The 24,288-nt window shown below is 36.8% G+C and overlaps 1 protein-coding gene across 2 annotated transcripts in view; it reads right to left on the reverse strand.

Moving 5' to 3' along the window:
- Window positions 1-24,288, reverse strand: part of PRKCE (protein kinase C epsilon) — a 300,873-nt gene that overhangs the window by 180,228 nt on the left and 96,357 nt on the right. For both annotated transcript variants that reach the window (XM_074897081.1, XM_074897080.1), the window contains exon 2: window positions 18,865-18,928. In XM_074897081.1, coding sequence (XP_074753182.1) covers window positions 18,865-18,928 — 64 coding nt within the window. The remainder of the gene's footprint in view (window positions 1-18,864; window positions 18,929-24,288) is intronic.

A 24,288-nucleotide genomic window follows, 5' to 3' on the forward strand; every position in this document is an offset into this window, starting at 1 on the left:
TGCTCCAGTTTGTTTGCAGCCCTATCTGCTTGTTTCAGTCTTCCATGTATTTTATCCCTGGCAGTCCTATTTAATAACAGTGTTCACACACAGAGATTTGAGATGTGGGGTAAATTAGATGATTTGTCCAAAGTCATGAATACTTTTTTGTTGAGGCACCTTCCTGAATCCTGTATTCACTCACCAACCCGCTAACCTATAACCCTCCCAGTGTGGCAGCATCTCTGTTTCTCCATGTAAAAATGCATCTTATAAAAATATTGTAAAGCTTATGCAACATATAAAAGTGTCCTGTGATGATAAGAAATACCACGTAAATGCGATTATTACCATACAAAGGAAATCTCCGCTGTTTTCCACATAAAGGACATCAATTATCCCAGCAGAAGGAATAAGACCACAGTATCAAGATTAGGGTTTATATAATATTTTATATAAAAATACTACTGCCCTGCAACTTTTTTCATACCGCAGATAAGAGATGTCGATGAAACACTGAAAACTCCTACATTATATTTTGCTGCATAGTCAGTTGCTGCTTAAATTTTAGCAAGCTTTTCATACTCCTTACTTGCAGAAACTCTTAAACATCATCTGTTTTCCCTTTTGACTTTTTAGTTAGTTTTTAAAAAGCTATTTCTGTGCTTTTGCCACATGGAATATAAAAATTACCTCATGGCCATCAGCAGAAACAGGAAGTAAAAGCAAATAACCCAGTCTTACAAAACTGCCGTTCTTCGGCAAGGGATTTAAATACTTAGATGTATCTATCTCAGACTTAACAACATCAAATAAAGTGCTCTTTTTGGAGGTTTGCCACCAACTGTGATGGAAACATGACAGACGTAAGTTGCTTAGGTTTTCTTCATTCAGATGAAGATGAATGTGGTTGGGGAAACTAGGTACAAAATGAAGATCCAAGATGAGCACTGATATTTAGGTGAAACCACAACACAGTGCAACAGGTAGCACAAGACAAAGCCAACAAAATCAGTAACAGGCTATTTTGTGTACTCTAGCATCTTTCAGTTAAGTGATATAATGTATTATCCCTAGGAAGATTTCAGACAGGCACAATGATAATCTAGAACTAAAACTGTAAGTAACTTGGTCATTGGAACATAAAAAGGATACAAACGAAATAAATATAAATAAATAAATATATTAATACTCTTATAATCATCATTATTAATGTATTTAATAAAACCATGATGGAACTCCTTGGTTTTCTGATGCAACATATCAAACACTAAGATTTTCCAGGCATTCACAAGTCACTTTTCAGTTATAAATTATTTCTTTAAATACAAAAATACAAATATAGATGTTCTTTTGACTGATGGAAACAGTTTATTTTAATTTTTTTATCTTTTTGATGGTAAGATTAATTTTGGTTTTGTAATCTGAAGGGTCTTTTAACAACAGTATCTCCTATTTATTCTGGTTTTCCTATGAATTCTGTTTATCTTCTCAAATGCAAAAATGTACAAGAAGTGGTGTTTTGGATTGGCAGCTCCATGCCTCATTATTGCTATCTAAAGGCAGGCTGATTTACCCCTAAAACTTCTAATACTTCCAAACAAGTATTACAATTTGCAATGATTTTTTTTTTTCCTGCTAAGAATGAGCTCTAAATAATAGACAGCCACTGTTTCTCTGCCACACTGAAATAGTGACTTTGCCCCACAACAATTACATATTTCAGTAGTCTTTCCAAGACAAATCAAAGAGAAAAATCCACTCTGCTGTTCAACTGATTCTATCATCTATGTAACTGCTTTTACTTATCCTGACTAGAGCAAGCTTTAAAGATCTCAGCAAGGAAGGCTTTACAGGAAATTACAGCTCCAAATATGATATCCAAGTAAGAATTAGTTGTGCTGGTGGAGGGACCTCAGAATTTGGCCTGTCTGCGCTTCTGGAGACAAAGCTGGCAGGAAGTGGAAGGGGAAGCAACGCACTTCAGGCCGGGATAAGCAGCTCAGCAGGAAGCGAGGGAAGGCAGTTACAGGCCAGTCAGCAAGATAATGAATTCAATCCAACCTTACAGTAACAAGGAGAAAAAGACGTCTGACTTTGATTTTTAGCTCCAAATTCAAACAATGCAATTAATGGCCGTCTGCTTTCTTCCTCCCATTGTAACAAGGCATAAACCAAGCTTTGTTTGGGTTTGCATTCAGAGCAAGAGAAGACACTACTCCTGTGCACTGGTGCCGAGAGCTGTGCATAGTCAAACCCCGTACAAAGCACCATGGGAGCGATTAAAGCTTTAGTGCCTACACAGACAGATACCAGGCAGGATTTTCACATGAACCTAAAGGAGATAGGTGGCTACACCCCAGGGAGGTTAAGGAACAAAAAGAGAAAAAGCCTTCCTTCCACATTGCTTTCTGTGGAGAGATATTTGCCTCAAGAGACCATTTGCTTAATTGCCGCAACTTTTCCATTGGGTTCTCTAGAATGAGCTACCAAGAATAGGCACTAACCAAATGAAAAAAGAAAGCAAGCTGATGTCTTAAATAAAAAAATTTAAAATCTCTTTCTTCACAATTACTGAGGTTTTGTGCCGGTTTCTTAGAAAACAACCTTCTGAAATATTATTGATTACATAGCTACACAAAAATAACAGTAATTTCCAAAAAGGATATTGATATTAAGAACACTAAGAGAATAATTTCAAACTGGAATTATCTAATCTTTAACAACATAATTCATTTTCAGCTTATCTGTGATTAATGTATACCAACCTATGAAGTCAGTACTCAACTGTTACTTGAGGAAGAAAGACTAGAAGGAAAAAGGAGGAAAATATTTAGTTGGATGCTGTAAAAATAGGAAACCAGTAATAAAATTTAGATCCTACTGAATTTAACAACACCGTTATTTTATTCTGAGTAATCCTTAACAGAAACTTCAATTTTCTAATTAAAAACCCCAATCGTACTTCTCTCAGGAACAGAGATGAAAAGAATGAATAAAAAGAAAACTCAACATCAATACCAGCAAAGTGAAGAAACAGATTCCAGATGTTTAACAGCAGATTCTTTTCTTAGTCTTTCTAGTGTATGTATGCAACTGGAAGGTTGGATTCTTTCCATGTAGTCTTCCAAATCTCTTATTGATGTAAAATTGTTCCAGTGGAACTGGGATGGCCTCATTACAAACACAAAAGAAATTCTGCATGCCTGATGATATCCAAAGTTTCTAAGACCAGAAATGCTGCAACAATTTTCAGTTTCACCTGTGCTATAGCAAATCCTAATCACTTTTAAAGTCTTTTAGGCAGTTCTTCAATGCTGGTAATGTTAGCAGTAGCAGTATTGCCAGAAGGAAACACACAAACTATTATGTAAATTCAGCCCTGAGAGAGGATAGCTGTGACTAGAGCAGCATATGGTATTCGTAACTCGAAAAAATAATTTCGTAACAAAATAATTATATTTTGATATTTTATATGGTTAAAAGAGTTTGGGCAAAGAAATAAAAAAAGATGCAAGTTCTCAAACTCAACTTTTATAGCCTGTATGTCTGCCATACACACAGTAAAGGGAAACTGCTTCCACTACTCTTACTATATATTAAATTAGGAATCGAGAGTCTTGTTCCCTAGAAAAAAATATTAACACTGTAGAGACACTACTGTAGAATGTATCGGACAGTATTAACCGCATCAGCTTTTCACAAGGTTATTTGCAAATTATACAGGATTCTTAAAGTCTTGCTTCAAAAGCAGTAGCAATGAAACAAAACACTTTCCAATACCTTCCATAGTTTGTTATGTGTAGCTAAATTGACACAGAAGAAAGATGTTTGTATTTCCTACTTCAAATCTTTCATTGAGACACCATTTTCAGTTTGTAAGGAAACAATGTTCCCCACAACTCAAGTCATCTTTTCAGTTGGTGACAAGAGTTCCACAGACTGATGCTGAGGCCCAGGAAATGGGTGATAAGCCTGAAACGAATATAGAAACATAGCCCCGTGCTTTTTGATAGCTCATACCCAAAGTCAGCCTTTCTGGAGCAATATAGAGTTAGAAATCTGTAAATAATGAGGACTGTAGTGCTGCAAGGAAACAGAAACATGAAAAGCTGAATCACATTCTACTACACCAAATGGCTTGGATATCCGAGGAGGAAAGTCTGTGAGCGCACAGTCCTTCAGAGAAGACATCAAACAAGATACTACTAGTATGTGAGGTCTCCCTCCCCTTCTCCCACTCAAAAAAATAGGAAAAATACTTGAAGAACAAGCTATGATTTCCTTACATAACTTAGTCAAACACTCAAGTGCAGATAAGGAAAATGCTTAATCTACCTAGGAGCAGCTAAATAACTTCTAGTTATTATTTAGCATACGTTCTTCTGAAATGAACAAGCCCTCCAAAGCAGTATCTTAACAAAACAAGAAATGTTGTTTGTGATATTAATTATATCTCACAAAGACTAAATGAAGAAGTAAAATGTATCTTATACATATTAGATGTCTGACTCTCCCTGAGCATGCCTAATTTATGCTCCTTAATAATACAGACCAGAGATGACAGCCTTGTTTAAAAAAACAAAACCAAAAACCAACAAATGATAATTAAATATTTTTAATCTTTAAATTCTGAAAGTCATTAGTACAATCTTCAGCTTTTGATTTGTCTTGGGTTTGCCAGTTTAAGATCAGTTATGAAATCCACTACACCCCTGCACATTGGGAGAAGAATCTGTTTGTTTTGCTCAAGTGGCCACTCTCAAATTGGAAAGCATAACTAAGAAGTAATAACTCCTGCATTTATACACAAAGGTACTATACTCAATAAAATGTCCCGACAAAGAGTTTTGAAAAAAGACCCCTGATTACAATACAACTACAGCCAGCAAAAGAGATTAACAATAATGAATCCATAAAGAACCACAAAAAAAACCCTGAAACAGGGATAAATTGTATAACTGGAGGTTCATCACATCACAGAGAGTATACTTTCTGTTCTTTCAATGATGGTATTTAGTTGACTGAAAACAAGATATAAATCTAAATCTCAATTCCTTTTCCAGTCTTTAATAAACTCTTTCAAAGAAAACTTTCACTTATTAATATTAGCCTTGCAGCACAATAGGCAGATGTACTCCTATTTTCCAGAGAAGCCTGTTGACACACAGAAGAATCTTGCCCAAAGACAAGATGGCAGATGTACAAATTGTTCCAGTTATGGGGTTTAACCAATCCTATCCTCATAAACATTATTATAAAATGAGTTCATCAGTGATTTCATTGCATACATCAAGTGCTATAATATTACCTTGCCTGAAGTACTGAAGTTGCACCAGTCTTGAAGTGCATTCAGTATTATAACTATGTATTTCTATTCACTCCAAAAACTATGAAAATGTGAAAACTGAGGACTCTAAAACAAACATCTGCCATCAAGGATATCAGCAAAATCTGCTGTTCTTATGGAATGCATAACAAATGAATTATAAAAAAACCCTTAGAATTTTTTATAAATTGTAACTGTATTTTCCCTTCAGGAACCTTTTAAAGCATTTGAAAGTAAATACAAATTTACTTCATTCTCAAGCTGTTCTAACACCAAAGTAAATCAGACACTGAAACTCAAATTGCTGTAGTTTAAAAAACAAAATACACACCACCACCACCCATTTAAATTTTACTTACTTTATGTGCAGCTAATGAGAACTTCCTTTTTTCCTTCTGTTCAGCATGTATTCTATGTGATTCTCACACTAACATTTACAAAACACTGCAACATTTGGGAACTCCGCTTCTGAATATAATATTGAATATAATGATTGAACACATGGAGGTGCATTGTTTAATCAACTGAAATGCACAGGACTATTTTTGTAAAACTAAGAACTCACCCACTGAGGCAAAACCTCAAACCTGATGTTAATAATCTGACCTCTGCGTATGAAAATTTCTTCAGATGCAAAGACAATCCCCCAGCAGTCATCTGAGTTTTACTGAGCCACAAATAAAGCCCCTCCACAGGATTATCAGGAGAACTGTACTGTTAAATGGGCACTCTTTCAGAAAATAGAACAGGATGGCTTCAGTTCGTTGTCGTACAACAGTTAAATACCGCATCATACTTTTAATATGGGCTGGACTAGATTTTCAAGCACCCTGACCAAAGTCTGAAAGTGATTATACATTCACACAGTTTCATTTTTTCTAAAGTCTAAATGGGAAAATAAGTTCTTTCTTCCTTTCTAGTTCTTTCTTGCCTTATGATATTGCTGTGCAAATGTAAACAATTACATTGCTCTGAAAAGTACAGCTGCTTCCAACATTTTAGACAGAGGTGAACTGATACCCTGGGTGACTTATCTACTATGGAAAATTCATGAATTGCATGGAAGATGTTTCTTTTAAATAGCATTCACAGCAGAGCAGACTTCCAAGATGATGGGATGAAGTTAACAAATGCAGTATCGAGGATTTTTTGAAAACAGTCTAATAAAGATGAAAAGCACATGCTTAAGAATTAACTGCAAAGATCCAAGTTCCTGGTATTGATCTGGGAATTACAGACAGAGAATTAAGTAGAAAGGGTTCTTTTGCAACACTAATATAAAAGATATTTTCTATCTGTTCTACCTTGGAGGAAGAAGTGTCACTGGTGTAAACTGGAGTTTATTGAAACTCCCCAGATTTATTCAGGCTGAGTATTTTGCCCTAGATTCTGATACTGTTTCACTATTTATTAGTGGTTTAGTGTGTGTTACAGAAATAATTTCTGAGAAATATACCCTAGTCTTAATATAACAGAAATCAAGGATCTGTAATGCATGCAATAGCAGAAAGTCTAACATATCAGGCAGCTTGTTTGTTAAAGATGCTACTGCAGATTATATTTTACATTATTCCTGATACCATATATAATTCACTTTTTCAGAAGAATACATTAAAGAAACATGGCAGAAATAATAAAAGCAAACTAAAAGTCATAGCATCAAGAAACCCCAAATGACTAGGCACTGTTTAAATCAGAGTATCTATCCATATTACGATATTTTCCTTAGTATAGCCCTTCTGAAAATCCAGAGAAATAATGAAAGGGGTCGATCTTCCCTTTTGGACTTGCATCTTGATTTCTTTGAAGCTTTCTTTTAAAAACTCTAACTTGCAAGTAATACACACATGCTCTACTCTGTTATTTTTATGTTCAGAAACTGCCTTTTATAGCAGCAAAACAATTTTTACTCCCACAGGTACAAAGCAACCATGAAAAGGCTCTAGCGGAGAAAAGAGTAAATTCTCGAGGACAGTTAAAGGTACCTATGAAAAAGAACTGCTCTACCTCATTATTTCAGAGGTAACTCCTACTATGCACAAGAGTTTACCAGAGTATTTCTCTTCTTTCAGCTAAATTGTATCTGCATGAAGGTGAGGCAGTGGTGAGAGAGCTGGTGGAAGGAGAAGCAATATTAGCAAGTCTCTCAAACCACACTGAGTGCCACAACAATTAATACAGTATTAACACTGCAGATGCCTTTGCAGAGGCATTTCCAAGAACACGTTATGATTAGCAAAATCTTTAAATAAAAAAAAAAACCACAAACCAACACAAACTCACTCTATTATAGTTTGGGATAATGCATTCATTCTTTTTTTTTGTGTTGCACAATCCACCAATTCAGTTAATATGCCTTAGAGATGTATCACAGACTGAAGGTCTACCAAATTATGAGTACAGCTGCTGTTACAAAAATAAAAAGTCTCTGACTATGTAAGTGCAACCTTCAAAACCTGCCAACAAAGCTCCTGACCAACAGAACTACTGCAATTTTGTATGCAGCTCTTTTTACCTACTTCTGTAGTAAAATATTTTTAGCTATGTATTTACTTCAGCTAGTAATACTCACTTATAAAATACTGAGATTATGGTTTGCTTTATTCTCCAACAGTATAAAGAATGGCTTACCACTGCGAGGCATAAACACACATATTTAACAGTACCACATGCCCAGCAGTAAAACAGTCCAATAGTCTCTCTTAATGATGGCCATATTCACTAAAGACAAGGGCTGCCCATGGGTAGTGTTCTTTATTACTCTAACTTTAATTACTGGGACACTCACTGTACTGCATGATCATTGCCTCAAAACAAAAGTAACAGCAAGTATAAACTTTGCTGATTTGCTACATATATAACGTATTAACTTTTCTCAACTGTTTCATTTTATCTTTACTAAAACCCCGCATTTCGCACCACAGATTTTTAACATTGTTCACTCTTCCTAAATGAAAAGTGAAAAACGCTGAAATGACTTAAGATCCTGTGGCAAAAAAAGCACAGGTAATGGGGCCATCTTTATAGAACATCTGCTTATTATTTTTAAACAGTCTAAGAGTTTGAAAATTCAGGCTCTTATTCAAGAAATAACAGTGGTACTTTTCAGTTAAATGATAGATTCTTTTAAATAACTTCTAAAACATGAAAAATTATTTACCTTTACTTAATATGTTACAACCCTTTTTAATGCTTATTTTCAATGGATTCACGGAATAAATAGTCACCTGTATGCAGATTTTGAGCATCTAAGAAAGAACTTTCCTAAATTGATTTCTGTTTTCAGCTGTACTCCAATATTTAACCTTTCAAGACTGTACTCAAAAAATAGATAGGTTTTGAGATTCCAACTGTTTACACTACTATAGAACTTGTATTTTAAAAACAGAAGTAGACTTTTAGGCTATGTTGAAGGCAATAAACATTTGGTTAATAATGTTCACAAAAGACATTAATGCTCCCAAAGTTTTCACAAACTCACTGGTACATAGAATGGCCAGGAACATGGATAGACCTTTCTTTAATGTATGTATTACCTCATCTAGTCATCCCCTGACCAATTAATCAAAATAGACTATACTAAGACTTCTTTCCTCAGTGATACTAACAATAAACAGACTTGACTATTCTTGGGGAGTGTAAGGGTGAAGAGGGAGAGATCAATTCAGAGCACACTACTGCAACAACACAAGTGTAGACCAAAGCATGAACAAGTCATAACAGAATATAGTTTAAGTATTTTATGAAGTATGACAAAACAGATATGTATAAACTATAATATTCTAAGTATTTTTGACATCACATCACGCTATACAATGAACATTGGATTAATTCATGTTGCATCTTCTATTATGAAATAGCTAGTCATATACAGATTTCCAAAAATGTATTTCTATTTCAAATCTTATTACTAGTTCGTGTTTCATTTACATATAAAACCACCACTATTGTTTTTAATTTGAGTTTTCTCCAATTTTCTTCAAAACACACACTAGGCATACACAGTGGTAAAATTAAACATGTCTATTCCAAGGACCTTGCACAATTTTTTTCGGAAAAAAACAACATATGGAAGGAAATCAGAGTGTTTCCTACATAAATGGAGAAGAGAGGGACAGCAGTTTGGAACATGGTATGTATACGAGTTTCATTACTTTTCTATTTCAGTCTAATGCAATTTTCCTTAAACAAGTACAAACTCTTACAGTACAATACAAAGGCGCCTTCAAACCAAATCTTCTACCAGTGCCTTGCTCCCTGCGAAGCACTTGTTTTGGCAAACAGCTAGAAGCCTGCCAAGAAAAGGTCATCGATCTTTGCCTGAAAACCTTGAGACGGCTTTATACAGTAAGGGCTTATTACAAACACACAATGCTTACCAGATGTTCAATCAGCTAACTGGATACAATCCAAGGGATGGCTATAAATCCATGGAGGGATGTTCGTTATGAAGGCATTTGCCACACAAAGTCAAAATTACATAAGCCCCCTTTGGAAAACCTCTTCACTGAGCAATGCAGTTTAAAAGGATCGTGCATTGTCACTGAACTGTCACCAAGTGCTGATTTGTGCTTGCACTCATACCTTTAAAAGAATTTTGGGTTTGAACCAGGTAGCCTGCAAGGTTCATTTTTGCAAACAAACGCCTCTGCCATTACTGAAGTCAATGTTACCTTGCAAGAGCAAAGAACTTAATATGTATTCTCACACTATTATTTCATGGCTTTTCCTCTAAGGCTTTCTGGTTATAGCCATTTGGATAACAACACAGAAATGTCTGCTTTCAGATGCCATGCTACCAACAGATGAAGTTTTGTCTCAGAAGAAAATCATCACCTACCACACCAACAAAGAAATATGCACGAGTCAGATGAATGACAGATATCTACCGACATTAACTTACTCTAACAGATTTTTTGGATAACGAGAGATTTATTTGAAGTTGTTCATTTGAGATGTGCCAAAGTTGTCTGGATGACCATCATAACCTTCAAGTTTCCATATCAGTATAAATGCAGTGCTTGTGGGCGGGGCATTGGGTTGAATTTTTGTTTTGTTTCTTCTGTTTTTTCATTTTTTAATAAACAAGCTAGAAACTCAAGATCTGAATGGGCAAAGATTTCTTCGAGTTGTAAACATAGTAATAAAATAGATGAATAGTTCCAAGAAGAGAAAGAAGGAAACCTGGAAAAATTTGTAATAAGCAACCACACTTCAGCACAGAGGTATTTTAAGATTAAACCAAATAAGACCCCAAAGAAAATACATATTAGTAACAGTTCTGAATTACTCCTCCTAAGAGGAGAAATTGAAAGCATAGCAGAAGGAAAAAACTTTGCAAATGAGTTTAAGCTTCTTTTATTTCTTTGATATTACCCTTTTTCCTCACTTGTGATTTGAATGAGTGCTGATCTTTTGGTACTGAAGAAATGAAAAGCTGAATGGGGAAAAAAAAAATCCCCTGAACCCTACCTACATAAAACCAAAGCTTCAAAGGAAATAGGTTCTCAGTTGATACTGCATAATGAGTTTTGAAAACAAAGATTCTGGTTACAGTTGAAGTTGGCTCACACACTACTGCTTGCTGTTGTTCTGTTAAAGGAAGGAAGACTACAGAAGGAAAACCAAAAAGCTAGTGTAGTATCCTATCCTTACCCAAGTTATGAATAAAAATCTGAGATTAGGCCTCTAGAAGAAGCAGAATCCTCCTTACTGAGACTGAACAGAGCAGAGCAACAAATGTGTGCTTAGTTTCTCTGAATGGGTGTTTTGCTTTATACTGGGAAGGGAGGAAAACTTTACAATAGGGATACTTCCAATCCATCTCCCTGAGCGCACAATATTCCTGAGAACTTTCAGGGGGAGCTGCATTTGTGAAAGGGCTCTAACTCATAAACCTACCCAAGCCAAGTCACTGATCCAGTTAGCACTGCCAGTTCAGCACTGTCCTGTTCAGTTAGTTTCAGACTACTCTAACTCCCAGAAAAATTCACAGCATTGAGTCTAAAAATACAATGTTCATATGGCTTGCTGAGTCTTGGTAAACAGCTTCCCAGGCATCAAGCAGCATCCTTCTTTCACAGATACTTTACATTTTATCCCTGGAAGACTGCCTGCCCCAATGCCGCAAAAGATCCATTCTTGCAGATCCTTTCCACTCTACCTACAGCTCTGGAAAAGACGCAGAGGCATGTTGAGGTCCCCCTGAGGGCAGCGCACTCTGACTCCACCTTTGCCTCTCCCCTGACTCTATATGGCTCTTCCTAAGCCATTTCCAACACATCAGCTTCCTCTTAGACAGTAAAACACAGAGGAATGAATGCTCAATCAAATTCTGGGCTGCAAAATAAGATATAGGAAGGACTCTGCAGTCAAGCTGTTAAGGGACTTTGGGAATCTTCTTTTCCATGTGTTTACCATAACACATGGGACATTATACAATAGGTTCTCCATCCATTCTCATTTAGAAAACAATATTCTAGAAAAGAGGTAACCTTGTAAACAAGTGGTTAAACCAGCACAGACAAAACTAATCCAATAAAGAAGGCTGACTCCTGTCTTAAAATCTTAAAATGCAATTATTCGCAATGACAAACTGGTGATTAACTTGAAAACTTTCTTTAAGAAAGTGATGCTACAGCCAGGAGGAATAGCAAAGGTGGGCTAGAGATACATCCTGATGGAAGAGATGTATCCATGGGAATAATGAACAATTTGTACTTTCTAAAAAACTGTGAAATGTTTCTAGAAAGAGGTGAGCTGCTCTCCACCTACTGGAATAATATTCAGCTGAGGTTTATATATCTAGTCATATACTAACAAAGTCTGAAAGGAAGCATTCTTTCACAGCCTGTTCAACAACCCAAGGTCAGCAGCTGATGGCTATCAAAAACTACTTCATGGTCTACCTGATGAATCTTTCAACAGCACTATGAACATCCCAAACCAGCAACAATCAGAAATAATAATAATAAAAAACCCTATCAAATACGACCCAACCTGTCAAAGTTGTATTTACAATAGAAGACATTAGTGAAAGAAAACACCACTCTTCACTAACACAAATTCCTGAGACAACCAAGCAAAAAGACTAGCTCCTGGATGCAAGTCATTTAGACATTAAGATTCCCGTGTAACCACCTTCTGCTGTTCTCTGTTAGGACAGTGCCTAGCACAAGCAGATCTCATTTCCTGGGTCCTTATAGCATAAGAAGCATAATTAATGATGATGATGATGACAACTACAAAATAGTCTAAGGAACAAAAGCTCTGACAAATGGATACATTAAGAAATGTAGAGATAGCATTCAACCCATCAAGTATTTTCTGCTACAGATCTTTGCAAAAGGATGCTGCAACATGGAACAGAAATACCATTTTTTTTGCTCTATTGATTCTATCAAAGTTGAATGCCTGGAACATATCCTGTGGATGTTCTTGATTAACAAGCTCTATCTACGTTATAGACTTACCAAGTATGAGACACAAAAATGACACTAAGAAGCACACCCTGCTTCTACTGATACTATCTTCCGTTCTCCTGCCATAACATATGCCAATCAGCAATAATTTTATTTGCGAAATTGAGAGCATGCAAATAAAAAGAAACCTGTTCTAAACTCATATATTTTGACTTAAATGTTAAGTGCATAACCTGATGCAGTCAGAAGTCCAAGGACTTCTTTGTTGGATATTTCAATGCAAAAGACTAAATAATCAACCTAAACAAAATGTTTTGCATTCACAAAATACAGCCATGACTTCATCTAGGAAATTTTATTATTAAATACCACCTTAAGTTCTTCATCCTGCGAAACTAAAGTATCTTATGAGCAGATGAATCTGAAGATGAATGTATTAAAAGATGTAATCCTTTGTAACTACATAACTTGTAGACATAACCAAGAACTTCCAAGAGGCTTCTTTCTGCAGTACCTACCACCTCCAGTATAAGCTGCGGTGTTTTACTGCAATTCAACTGCCTGCTCTAAAATGGGGAATCTGTAATTATCTAGAAAGATAATTGCATAATGTAAACTGGGACATCTAAAAATGATAAATAATCATTACAATTGATTAGACATAATACACAGAAAAAGATTTTTGAATAGTTCTTGGATTTTTATTATATCACCTATAATAAATACAGTTAAGAAAAAACTAATGCGTCAAGGTCATTCTGAAGTCATTCTACCGTTGATTCAATACTGACATATTGCAAATGGTAACTTAATTTGTAAGTTGGTCGAAAGCTACCATAAGTAACTGTATACATTTGTGTCACACATAAACCAATAATTCCAAAGAAAGAAGAAATCTACAATGACAAACGCAGCAGGGAGGTCACAAGCTTTTAAATATAGTAGCATCTGTCTTTCAGTCTATGTAAAAACTGACTTTGTTGAAAATGTTCTTAATCATTCCTCAGGCAATTTACCTCTCTTACCCACTTGATGGCCATCTGTTATTCCAGTTTATAAATTCAGTCATTGTGTCATCATATAGTTATGTTTTAAACTTTCAGTCTGCATTTGGATCTTGATCAGCTACACAGAAGCTCTTTAGTATTTCTGAAATCATTCAAAAACCTTCACTCACAAAATTCTATAAGCACTAAAATAGTCAAAAAACCACTGCCAAAGCATGTCAATAAAACAGTCAATGAGTGCACTTCAACCTAGAAATAATTCACACACACCAGCAACACTGAATTAACACAGAAAATCAATATGACCTCGGACAACAAGCAACACTGAAGAAATGAATAAAACAGCATTTCTTTATAGTCTCCTGTTCATTGAAAGACTGATACACACATCTTTCTCCATATGAAAATGCAAGACTAAGAACCCATGCAATCATTAGATGCAGTTTGCAAAGTAACAGAGAATAAATATGACAGACCTTTCCCAGCTAATTACTTCTTGCAAACACCCGTCCACTACAAAGTTTGTTCTTCTTATAACTGCATATATAAAGTGAAGTCCCAGATGTTTGGTTAATAGCAGAATTGATTGATCACATGCTCTGCAATATGACAAAATATTCTGGCAGGGTAACAATCACCCTTATTTTGATCTGGTCTCCCAAAAGCAAATTATCAGAAACACTTAAAGATCCTATGTGCTTGCATACGGTATAGTACATGGCTCAATGAAGTTAAGCAAAAAATTTCAACTAATGCTACCGGATGCTCTGTCAGGCCTACAGAAGCTCCATTTGTTTGTTTGACCAAAGGGATTTGTTTTTAAAATATTCCTTAAAGTTCTGAGTGGGCAGTTATTATCTGTCAACACTTAAAAACTCCAATAAAAGTATTAAAATTATAAATAAATCTTTTTATAAATAGAAATTTACTGATTAACTGTTGCAGTTATTTTAGCCTGTGAATGGATACCTTAGTGCATATCCATTTGGGAAGTTTCCACTGACACAGCTGTTTCCATTCATGGGAAACACAAATATGTATTTACTCTGAACGCACAGAGCCGTTTTAAATAAAGTAAATCTACAGAAGGTAAATAACCCTGCAGATCAGTTTTGACATAGAGACTGTAAAAACCTGAATCACAAGTGTTATGGAAATAATGGTTATACAGTTTAAAATGGAGAATTTAAAAAACTTACTTTAAGAGCTGTGTTCGCTCTCTCTTCCTATGTCCAAATCAGCAAAGCATGCTAAATTATTTTGCTGAACTGCTTTCAGAAGCACAATATGGGAATGCTCAAATTTTAACAGAAAAATTTAAATCCTAACTCTTGAAAACACGATCTTCTACATGATAAACAGTTTATTTAGCATTTCTTTTCAGTATGTGGGCCAGACAGTTCCGACGACAGAATCCTCAAAAAAATTGCTAAAATAAGTAGTTACTCACCCTCCCTCTCAGTGCAGAACAAACATTCAGAAGCTACGAGCAGGCTCCAAAACTGGAATAGTGTAAAAAAGGTGATGATAAAAACATTCCTATGGGGTTTGTTGTTGTTCTTGTAAGGGCTTTTTATATAGTTTAGCATTTGTGATTTTCAACTTTTTCTGCTTCAAAGACTAGAATTGAATGGGAGCAAGTTTTAGAAAAACAAATCCAGATTCTCTGAGATGTAAACTATCCACTGGGAGAGCTGGCAGCTGCAAGATATCCAATGGAAAGTAGTCTAAAGCGTTGGGCTTTCCAGGCTGCCCCCTTACAAGTGCAGTGTTACTGCTGGAGAAGTAGAGCTTTTCCTTCAGGCAGCTTCTGAAAGAAGTTTCACAATATAGGAAGTGACAGAGAAGCTGGCACATCTCTACAACTCCCATGGATTTGTAGCTTGTCTTTAGAATGAGAAAAAAATTGCAAGTAGCAAAGCCAGGAACTCAACTATTCTTTCTACAGTTCCACCTAAAACTACCTGCCAGATGCTGCTATTGGTATCTCAGGGTGGCTCTCAACAAGTCTGTCTCGATGTGACAGGGAGAGACAGAAGCACTCTTTACCTCCCCTTGTAACCTGTCATACTTCCATCTGTTCTGTACTCCTAAGCCTCACAAGTCATGCAAGTCCATGAATTATCCAGTTTAGAGGAGAGGGAAGGAAGAAGAGAAATTGTATACTTTAGAGGAAGTCATAACAATGAACTGTTCTCATTGTTTTGCCATGCAAGTGCAAATAGTGCAGAGGGATAAGCAATAAGAGGTATATGGTAACAACTTATGTCCATAGTATGGAAGTGTCGACTTAGCGCTGAGGCATATGGTGTAGATGGTTGATGGGATATGGTTGATGGTTGGACTGGATGATCTTCAAGGTCTTTCCCAACCTAGACAATTCTGTGATTCTGTAAAAGCTTACTAAAATTATTGAGAATGTACTACTTTTATCCACCATTTAGGATTTTATAAGTAAACTTTCAATTTCTATAGCCATTTATTCATGTAAGGGCTCATTTGCAAAATTAAGACTTCTGCCTCTTAGAGACAATCTATTAGAGGACAAAGTTCTCTGCCCACATTAATGGATTCACCTAACCTTAAGTCAATTATACCAAAACACAATTTGGATATCTATCTTAAAAATATTTTAGACATGCCAAATAACTGAAGTTACATTACTGATTGCTGATAATTAGAAACCTGCATATATCACATAGAAGGAACAAGTCCAATTTTCAGTACACAGAGTTGCAAGACAATACTGGTTGGAAAGTATACACCACCTCTCAATGGCTGAGAATTTTAGAGCCAGTTTTTTAAAAAATACTGCTGAGAAACATGCAACATGATTGCTTCGTCCAGTTAAAATTACGGCTACAGGTAATTTTATTTTCATCTGTTGCCATTTTGTTCCCCTCCAGAATTCAAGGTGAAATAGTGACCAGTTTCCACTTAATGCAAAGAATGCCATGTACTCTGTGCTATTCACAACTTAGACTGGAATTCAAAACCAAGATCCTGGTTAATAAATTGGGTCAAGAGTAGCAATCACCTCAACCAACCCTAGCCACTCAGAAGTCATCTGTTTAGTCTAATCTTATGTTTCTTTTAAAGTCAATGAATATAGATCAGCTACAGTGAACTGCCCCATTGAAATGCATAAAATACATATCAGATGTATTCTATTTACATACACATTCATACATTTATATATACACAGATCAAATGAAATAGGTATTTTTGAAACAGAGTAAGTTACTTTCCATGTGGGTTACGTGTTTCTACAGCGTTCACTACAGGATGACATTAAACTAGGTGCTTCACTAAGACAGCTGAAGCGAGAGGATGCTCATCCAAAATTACTGAGGACTTAGCCCTAATAAAGCAGGCTAAAACCAGGATTTCAAAACATCACAAAACAGCATAAAACCAGTTTACAAGCTGTTGTACGAATCTGGTCCAATCTTCCTTATGAGGAAGCCTATAACCTTCTTAGAGAATTTTACAATACTTGTACAAAACACTTTTCCACAGCTATTTAATTGTATGGGAGAGCTCTAAAATTATACAAGTTCTATTGGATTTTGTAAGTTCACCAACTTCTCCAGGGTTCTGCCAAACTCACCTTAACTAAAGCCTCTTAGTCTTCCCAAGGGCTCCCCATAAGACAGCATTTCATAAGCTGTTTTCTTGTGGTGGCTTGTTTCCATTCTAGTGCCCCCTTCAATGTTAATGTAGTGACACAAATTCTAGTTCTGCCAATTTCTTTCCAAGCACCTTTCAAGTGTCATAGAGTAATGCATAACATAATATAGGAGACATTACCATAGCCATTTTTTTCTTTTCCTGTATAAAAGGCTACAGAGTTTTAAAGAACTTTTGAAGAACAACATAAAACCATTCTTCCTGTCCTTTCACAGTCTGACACACCCGAATGCACCTTGTGATGGAATAGTAACACTATGCTCATCTGGGTATCACTTAACTATCAGTGGAAGGTTGGAAGAACATCTATCTTTGCCCTGTGACAGAACCAAACCAATGTCTTTAAACACATTTTAGTTCCATCATAGGTATATCAATTAACAAGATATGTGGAAACTACTATTTAACTGATATTTTCTTCAATATGCAGGAAGAAAAAAAGGCAGAGCATATCTTCTGTGGGTACAAAATGTGGCTGTAAGGTGAAGTTTAAATAGTAGTTTACTTTGGTTTTAAAATTCAGGATTTATAGCAATACGTGGTTTTGCAAGCTACTGTGGTCACAGCACAGCAATTCATTATGAAGAACAGAAATATAAACGTGTTCTTCCACTGTTTCTCAACCGTGCCAGGCAAAATAATTTCATTTCATAGCATTCTCTATTTCAGCTGTTTATGTGAATCTTCTTTATTTACTATAAACCAATGATAACTTCATCTAGTTGATCTCTATGAGCTACTGGGGAAAGCTGGTCAGTTGACATAACTTAAAATAATCAAACCCAAACCAGCCATCTAGGCCATTTCAACAGCTCAGGCTGTTATTGAGAGCATGACTAAAATACACAGATTTGCTTCATCTTAAATTCTGTTATTCCCACTCTGTTCCTGCCTTATACCAGAAAAATATCTTTAGAATTTAATAAATATTTCTCCCATCCTCCTTTGTTTTTTTTCCCCCCACATGTAACTTGTGTCATAAAAATGAAAACACCTCTTATTACAACATTTTGGTCATTTCTTTACTTGAAAAAAAAAATCTAGTGGAAAAATACCAAATATTATAATAATTTTAAAGCAAATAAACTCTTCTACCCCACACCTTTGACATCTTATCATTTCCACCAACATAATTGTTAGCATTCTTCGAAAAATTAGAATTTGGAAGTTTCTTCTAGAAATTAATACTACTAAACTATTCTCATTTCATTACCATCCTTTTAGCTGGTATTGTTACCATTGGTGATTAACAAGGTAAGATGAACTGCAACTGCTCATTGACTCACAGGCAGATACATCAAAAAGTGTTCACTTTAACTTGAGCTCATACAAATGTAAGAAGATACTGGCACAGCACCTCCTCTAATACTTCCATTGCAGAGACCCTTGGATCCTTTCCATTCATGAAAGAGTAAGATAAAATACTGAAAGTCCCTACCTTCACCTGATGATCCTGAAAGGTCTATGATGACATACACTCTCCCTTCTGGCTCCAAGTCAATCTGTAATCAAGAAGAGAATTAGAAGAAAACTTAGAAGGGCTCCCAAAGCAAGTGGCTGCACATGCAGGAAACAGTTTCCAAACCTCCTGAAGCCAAGGTGTAGTCAGGATACACAGGCAGGTCTCCAGTTCACTACTAACAGAGCATCCTTTTGCAAAGAGGTGTTGAGGACCTCGTACCTTCACTGAAGTAAAAAAACAAAGTGTGTGTCCTCAGCACTTGTAAAGCTTGAACCCAGTGAATTTTACAAATCAAATATTCAAAGCACTGTTCCGCCATACATTTGCACCACTATTTCCAAGGAGATAAGAAAACAAGCTAAAAAGTTCTACTACCGAGTAACTTTTTTAACTGTAGTTTATACTGAGCCCAGCTACGCAAATGCTAAAAACACCGTGACCTAGTCAGATCCAACAAGACTGATCAGCTCTGGTCACAGAACAGGGAAAATGAACACACACAGCTGATATGGCCGATTAACACGTGTTTATAATACTCCCTTTGTATCCCCACTGGGAGAAAGAAATACATGCTTTATCCTTTTTTGTATTTCTGCACCATTCTGGTAGAACTGAAGGAGTCTTTGCTCTTGTGGGGATCACTTCCACTCAACCTGAAACACAGGTGCTCAGTATCAAGCTGCTGTACTTCAAGATTTAACAGGCTGTGGGAATAAGTCCTGTACATTTAGACACCGCAATGAGGAGCTCATTACAAATTGTCCTGTATTGTAGCACACTCTAAATAGTGCTGGATTCGAGTATCTTAATGTTGGCCCACACAAAAATTGCAGCCAACCATATCAAAACTTAAACTGTAACTAAAACACTATGTAATTGATAGCTGTCATGTAGCAGTTGTCACACGGTTTCAGAAACTGAGTGCAGCAATGTGGTGTACACTAATACTAAAAGAGAATGAAAATATAGTACGTAAAGCCCAGGGGTAAAATTGCATGCCCACTGACAGGGTGCTTCAAGGGGTTGCGTCTGCCATGGCCTGTCCTCTGTCCCACCACTCCAGCCAGGAGCGGGCAGCCCCAGCCCTGGGGATCAGGCACCGCCTGGGGATGGGGGCAGGCCAGACCCAGGCCCAGGCTGACATGTGGGCTCACAGGTAGGCCCAGTTCGGCAGGGCCCAGGACTGGGAAGGGCAGGGCTGTGGGGAGCTGGAGATCGGGTCCTGCTGCAGCATCGCTGGGGCACAGGCTGGCAGTCCTGAGGCTGACATGGGAGCAGGACTATGGGTCCTTGTCGGTGCCAGACCAAACAGACACAGAGCAAAAAGGAAGGAGCGTGCCTCATTGCTGAAGTTCAGCCAAGTCCTGCTCTCAACAGACAAAAACCCCAGAACTTTCCTGATGCTTCTGCTACACTGAGGCAACCGCACATGGGGCCTGTCGTTGGGAACAGGCTACCTCCCCTTCCACCCCACCACAGCCTCCTCCCGCGCCACGCTGCTTTGTCGCAACATTGGACGGCAGACCTTGCTTCGCCGATGTCAGCAATTGACACTGAGCTGCCCCTTAAGTCACGAGTGACATCAGAGTATGGCACTAGGGCAGAATAAGATGATAATCAGATCACCATTTCACGCTAATAACCTGGGAGACTCATCTGTTGGTCTTTGCAAATTAGCAAGTAAATGAGGAAAGGAAGGAAATGCCAAAACATCAAGGCTATGCCAGGCTTTGCCCGTCACTGTTCAGCAGACAGCTTCACAGGGCAACCTTTTTTGTCTCCAGGGTTCACTCATCACCTGAGAGGACCTTTACATGAGGAGCACCTCTGCTGTTTCCTTCTTTTGGGCCACAGCTGCTGACTGCATCATGGTGATGCAAAGCTCCTCCTTCTGTAAACCAGCTCCTCACAAAAACGCTTCTGTGCCATTCAAAAGCAAGCCGGTAAGAGGAGTTCACAGGTCTGACTGATCTCATCAGACCAATAGATCAAGCAAATGATCTCAACAGCTGTATTGTAAATAGACAAGGCAGGAAATAGGTGTTAGGGAGGCCAGGGGTTATTCAGAGGAGAGGAAAATGAAAGCATCCTTGAGTGTTTTTCCATAAATAAAGTGTTGTCTATTAAGTAAAGACATTTTTAACAATTTCTGGACTGGCAGCATGAGTTTTGTGGAGGAGGTTTTGGTTGTGGTTTGGTTTTTTTTTTTTTTGCTTTTAAATAAAGCTACTGATCTTGAAACACTGCTCCTCTCCCTTTGCAGTTTTTAAATAGGAAAAATATTAGAAGATCAGAGGCACAGGTGTATGAATAGACTTTGATGTCTATGCTGAGAGTGGCTTTTAAAAAACTGCTACAGCACTCAACAGACGGCTGTATTAAAGACAGCCATGTCTAATGCTACATTTTTATCAGCACTATATACTGTTTGGTTAAGCTTTCAGTAAAATACTTCATGCAGTTCAAATCCCAGTGTGCATAGACACATACAAAACCCCAACACCATCCCTGTAGAAGAATCAGGCATCTGGAGGAGCTGGTAACTACCATCACAAAATCTGTTCTGCCCATTTAAGTACAAACAGCACTGGAAGCAACTCAGGAAACAGACTGGAGCACTGAACCCAAGTCTCCACTACCCATCAAGTGGATTGTTTTCATATACAGTTTATTACAAATGATGCTTATTGTTTTTGATTGAGAATTTTTGCTGATGCTCTAAGCAGAATGAACTATTTATAAAAGTGAGTCTATCTTACAATGAGAGTATGTTTCAGTCTTAAATTGTTCCAATACCAATGAGAATAAAATGGACATACTCTTATTTTTAGGTTTATAAAATACCCATATTTTATTTCAGTGAGTACCTATGCTGACAGTCTCATCAGTCACATCAATTAGTACTTTTGCCAGAAGTTGGCAGTTCAGCTGTCTCAGCTGACCTTACATTTAAAAAGAATACCCCCAAAAAAGCAGAATTCCCTAATCTGACAGGAATCCTTCTTTTGATCTCAGGTCTTTCATGTATCAAAGCAAGTATGGAATTAAAAGGAATGATTCAATTCTAATTTTGTATGAAATGTTTCTAATTTAATGCCTAAAAACATAATGGTATAAATACCTCCAAAAGAGTCAGATTACTAGAATATAAACTACATGTCTTTTCATTCAATCTGCACATTAAACTACACTTAGAAGGAGGTGCAGGCTATACAATGTAATTTTATAGATAAGTAACAAAGCATGCATACAGCAGAATCTAGTTTCCATGAATTTTTCACCAAATGCCCCGAAAGTTATCACATATGAAATACCCTTCGACATATGTAACCAGAAACAGAATGACTGGCCAAACTCAGCTGAATATAACAGACATCCTTGAATGAAATGGGGAATAGCCTGATCACAACAGTTCTGGTTCTGACCCTTCTCTTGGACTAAAAATACCTCTCTCTGAATGCAGCCAAGCATTTATACATGCAGAGAGACACTATGAGAAGGTATCTAAAAAGACATTACTGATCAAATGAACAACAGTGAACAAAACAAGATGCAAACTAGGAATGGGACAGAGAAGTTGATACAAGTGCAGCTTTGTTGTAAGCAATACACATTGCACAATGTGTCTCGCACATATACGGCGCATTCTCCACATACAACAGAACTATCACTAAGCAAACTGATCACCAAAACGTTTTATCGTGTTACTGGCCCATGCTATTGCTGTGACTTTTGTTAAAATACAGAATTGTAGTAGGTGCAAGTAAGATGAATTGTAAAGTTAAATTTCGAGATTGCTAAAATAATCCTTATGTGGAAGTGTATTCAGAAGAGTACAGTGATTGCTGGAAAGCAGCACAGATCTTGAAAAACTACAGGCATGAATAAAGCATATTAGTAGCCTGTTTCAGGGAACAAAAGGCAACCATCCATAAAACCAGACATACTTTCAGAGGAAAAAACCCATGCTGAAACCATGGCCAAGTTTCAGCATATTGAAGGCATTTATATATTTTCACAGTCATTAATGGATTTTATTTTCAACACCCTTTTGAGACAGTTCCCCATCTGTAAAATGAGATACTCCCAAAGGCACAAGCTAGACTAAATGACTTGCCAGAAAGTCATACAAGAAGTCTACGGATAAACAAGAACTGAACTGTGGTCTCTGGAGGCCCAGACTGCCCACTGGACCATTTCTTCTATTTCTTGGTTAAACTTCATTTTGTCAAGCGATATACATCCTGTCTTCCTGCAGTATCAGAGATATCCAAGTACTTTTTTTCTTTATTTAAAAACAACTTTAATGGGTAGATATCTAGGAGGCAATTTCCTTTCTTTTTCATTCAGTTAATATCAGTAAAAACAATATCAAACAAAAAATTGCTTAAATATTTCTCTGCAGCACTTCCAAAGCATCACTTTTCTTAGGCAATTCTGGAATAATACAAAATTTAATCAAACTATGCAGAAGATCATGAAAATAGTTCAGCTTTTCCTCAAGGTTTTCTTTTGCAATCTTTTAACTTCTAAGTGTTCTTCTGAAAAACCGAGTCCTAAACTTGTCTAGAATCTCATCATTGTCCTCCTGTCAGTTGCAAGATGTAATTCCCACCCTCTAAAATATGAAACTCATACAGAATTCTCTTAGACTAGGATTTTGCTAAGGAAATCACACAGTCTCTCTAATCTTATATGCATGAGGCAGATTAGAATATGCTATGCAATTATCTGGGTTGCACCAATGCTTCATATTTGAATATGAAGAAGATTTTACATTCTTGTACAGCCTTGAATCATTCGCTCAGCACCTGGGGGTGTTTCTTTTTCTTCTAGCCAACAGCACCAGCGCAGAGATTTTGCATGTCCTATGGAGCAAACTGAAACCTGTTGTAAACTGGTGATAAACCACTAGCTTCACTGGTTCAGTGCCCCATTACTATAGGTTCTCATTTGATCATAACAGAGTCCATCAGCTAGCTACATTCCAAGAGAAGAACATCACCTAAGACTAGGTATATTGTACTCATTTAAACACCAGCTTGTCTCTTGAGAGAGATTTAATGATAGTCATGGACATAAATCTCAGATCTGAAATAAACAATGACTACAGAAATGCATTTTCCATAATTGAACTTCCTAACAGCATAAAGTTGAATAAGTTTTACTCTGATGGTCCTTAACTAGACAGTATATGAAACACAGCAAAAACCCTTCAACCACAAAGCTGTTTAGGATTTTGACAAGAGTATAGACCTAAATGGACTGTATAAGCAAGAGAATGAATTAAATCATAAAGGTGCTTTGCACCTTTTGTTGTGATGTTCTAGGATTATCTAATATTTGGATAACTTAAAGTATAAACCTCCAAAGACATGATCTGTCACTGAAGATGGTTAT

Source organism: Athene noctua, chromosome 1 (assembly GCF_965140245.1).
Source record: "Athene noctua chromosome 1, bAthNoc1.hap1.1, whole genome shotgun sequence".
NCBI lineage: Eukaryota > Metazoa > Chordata > Aves > Strigiformes > Strigidae > Athene > Athene noctua.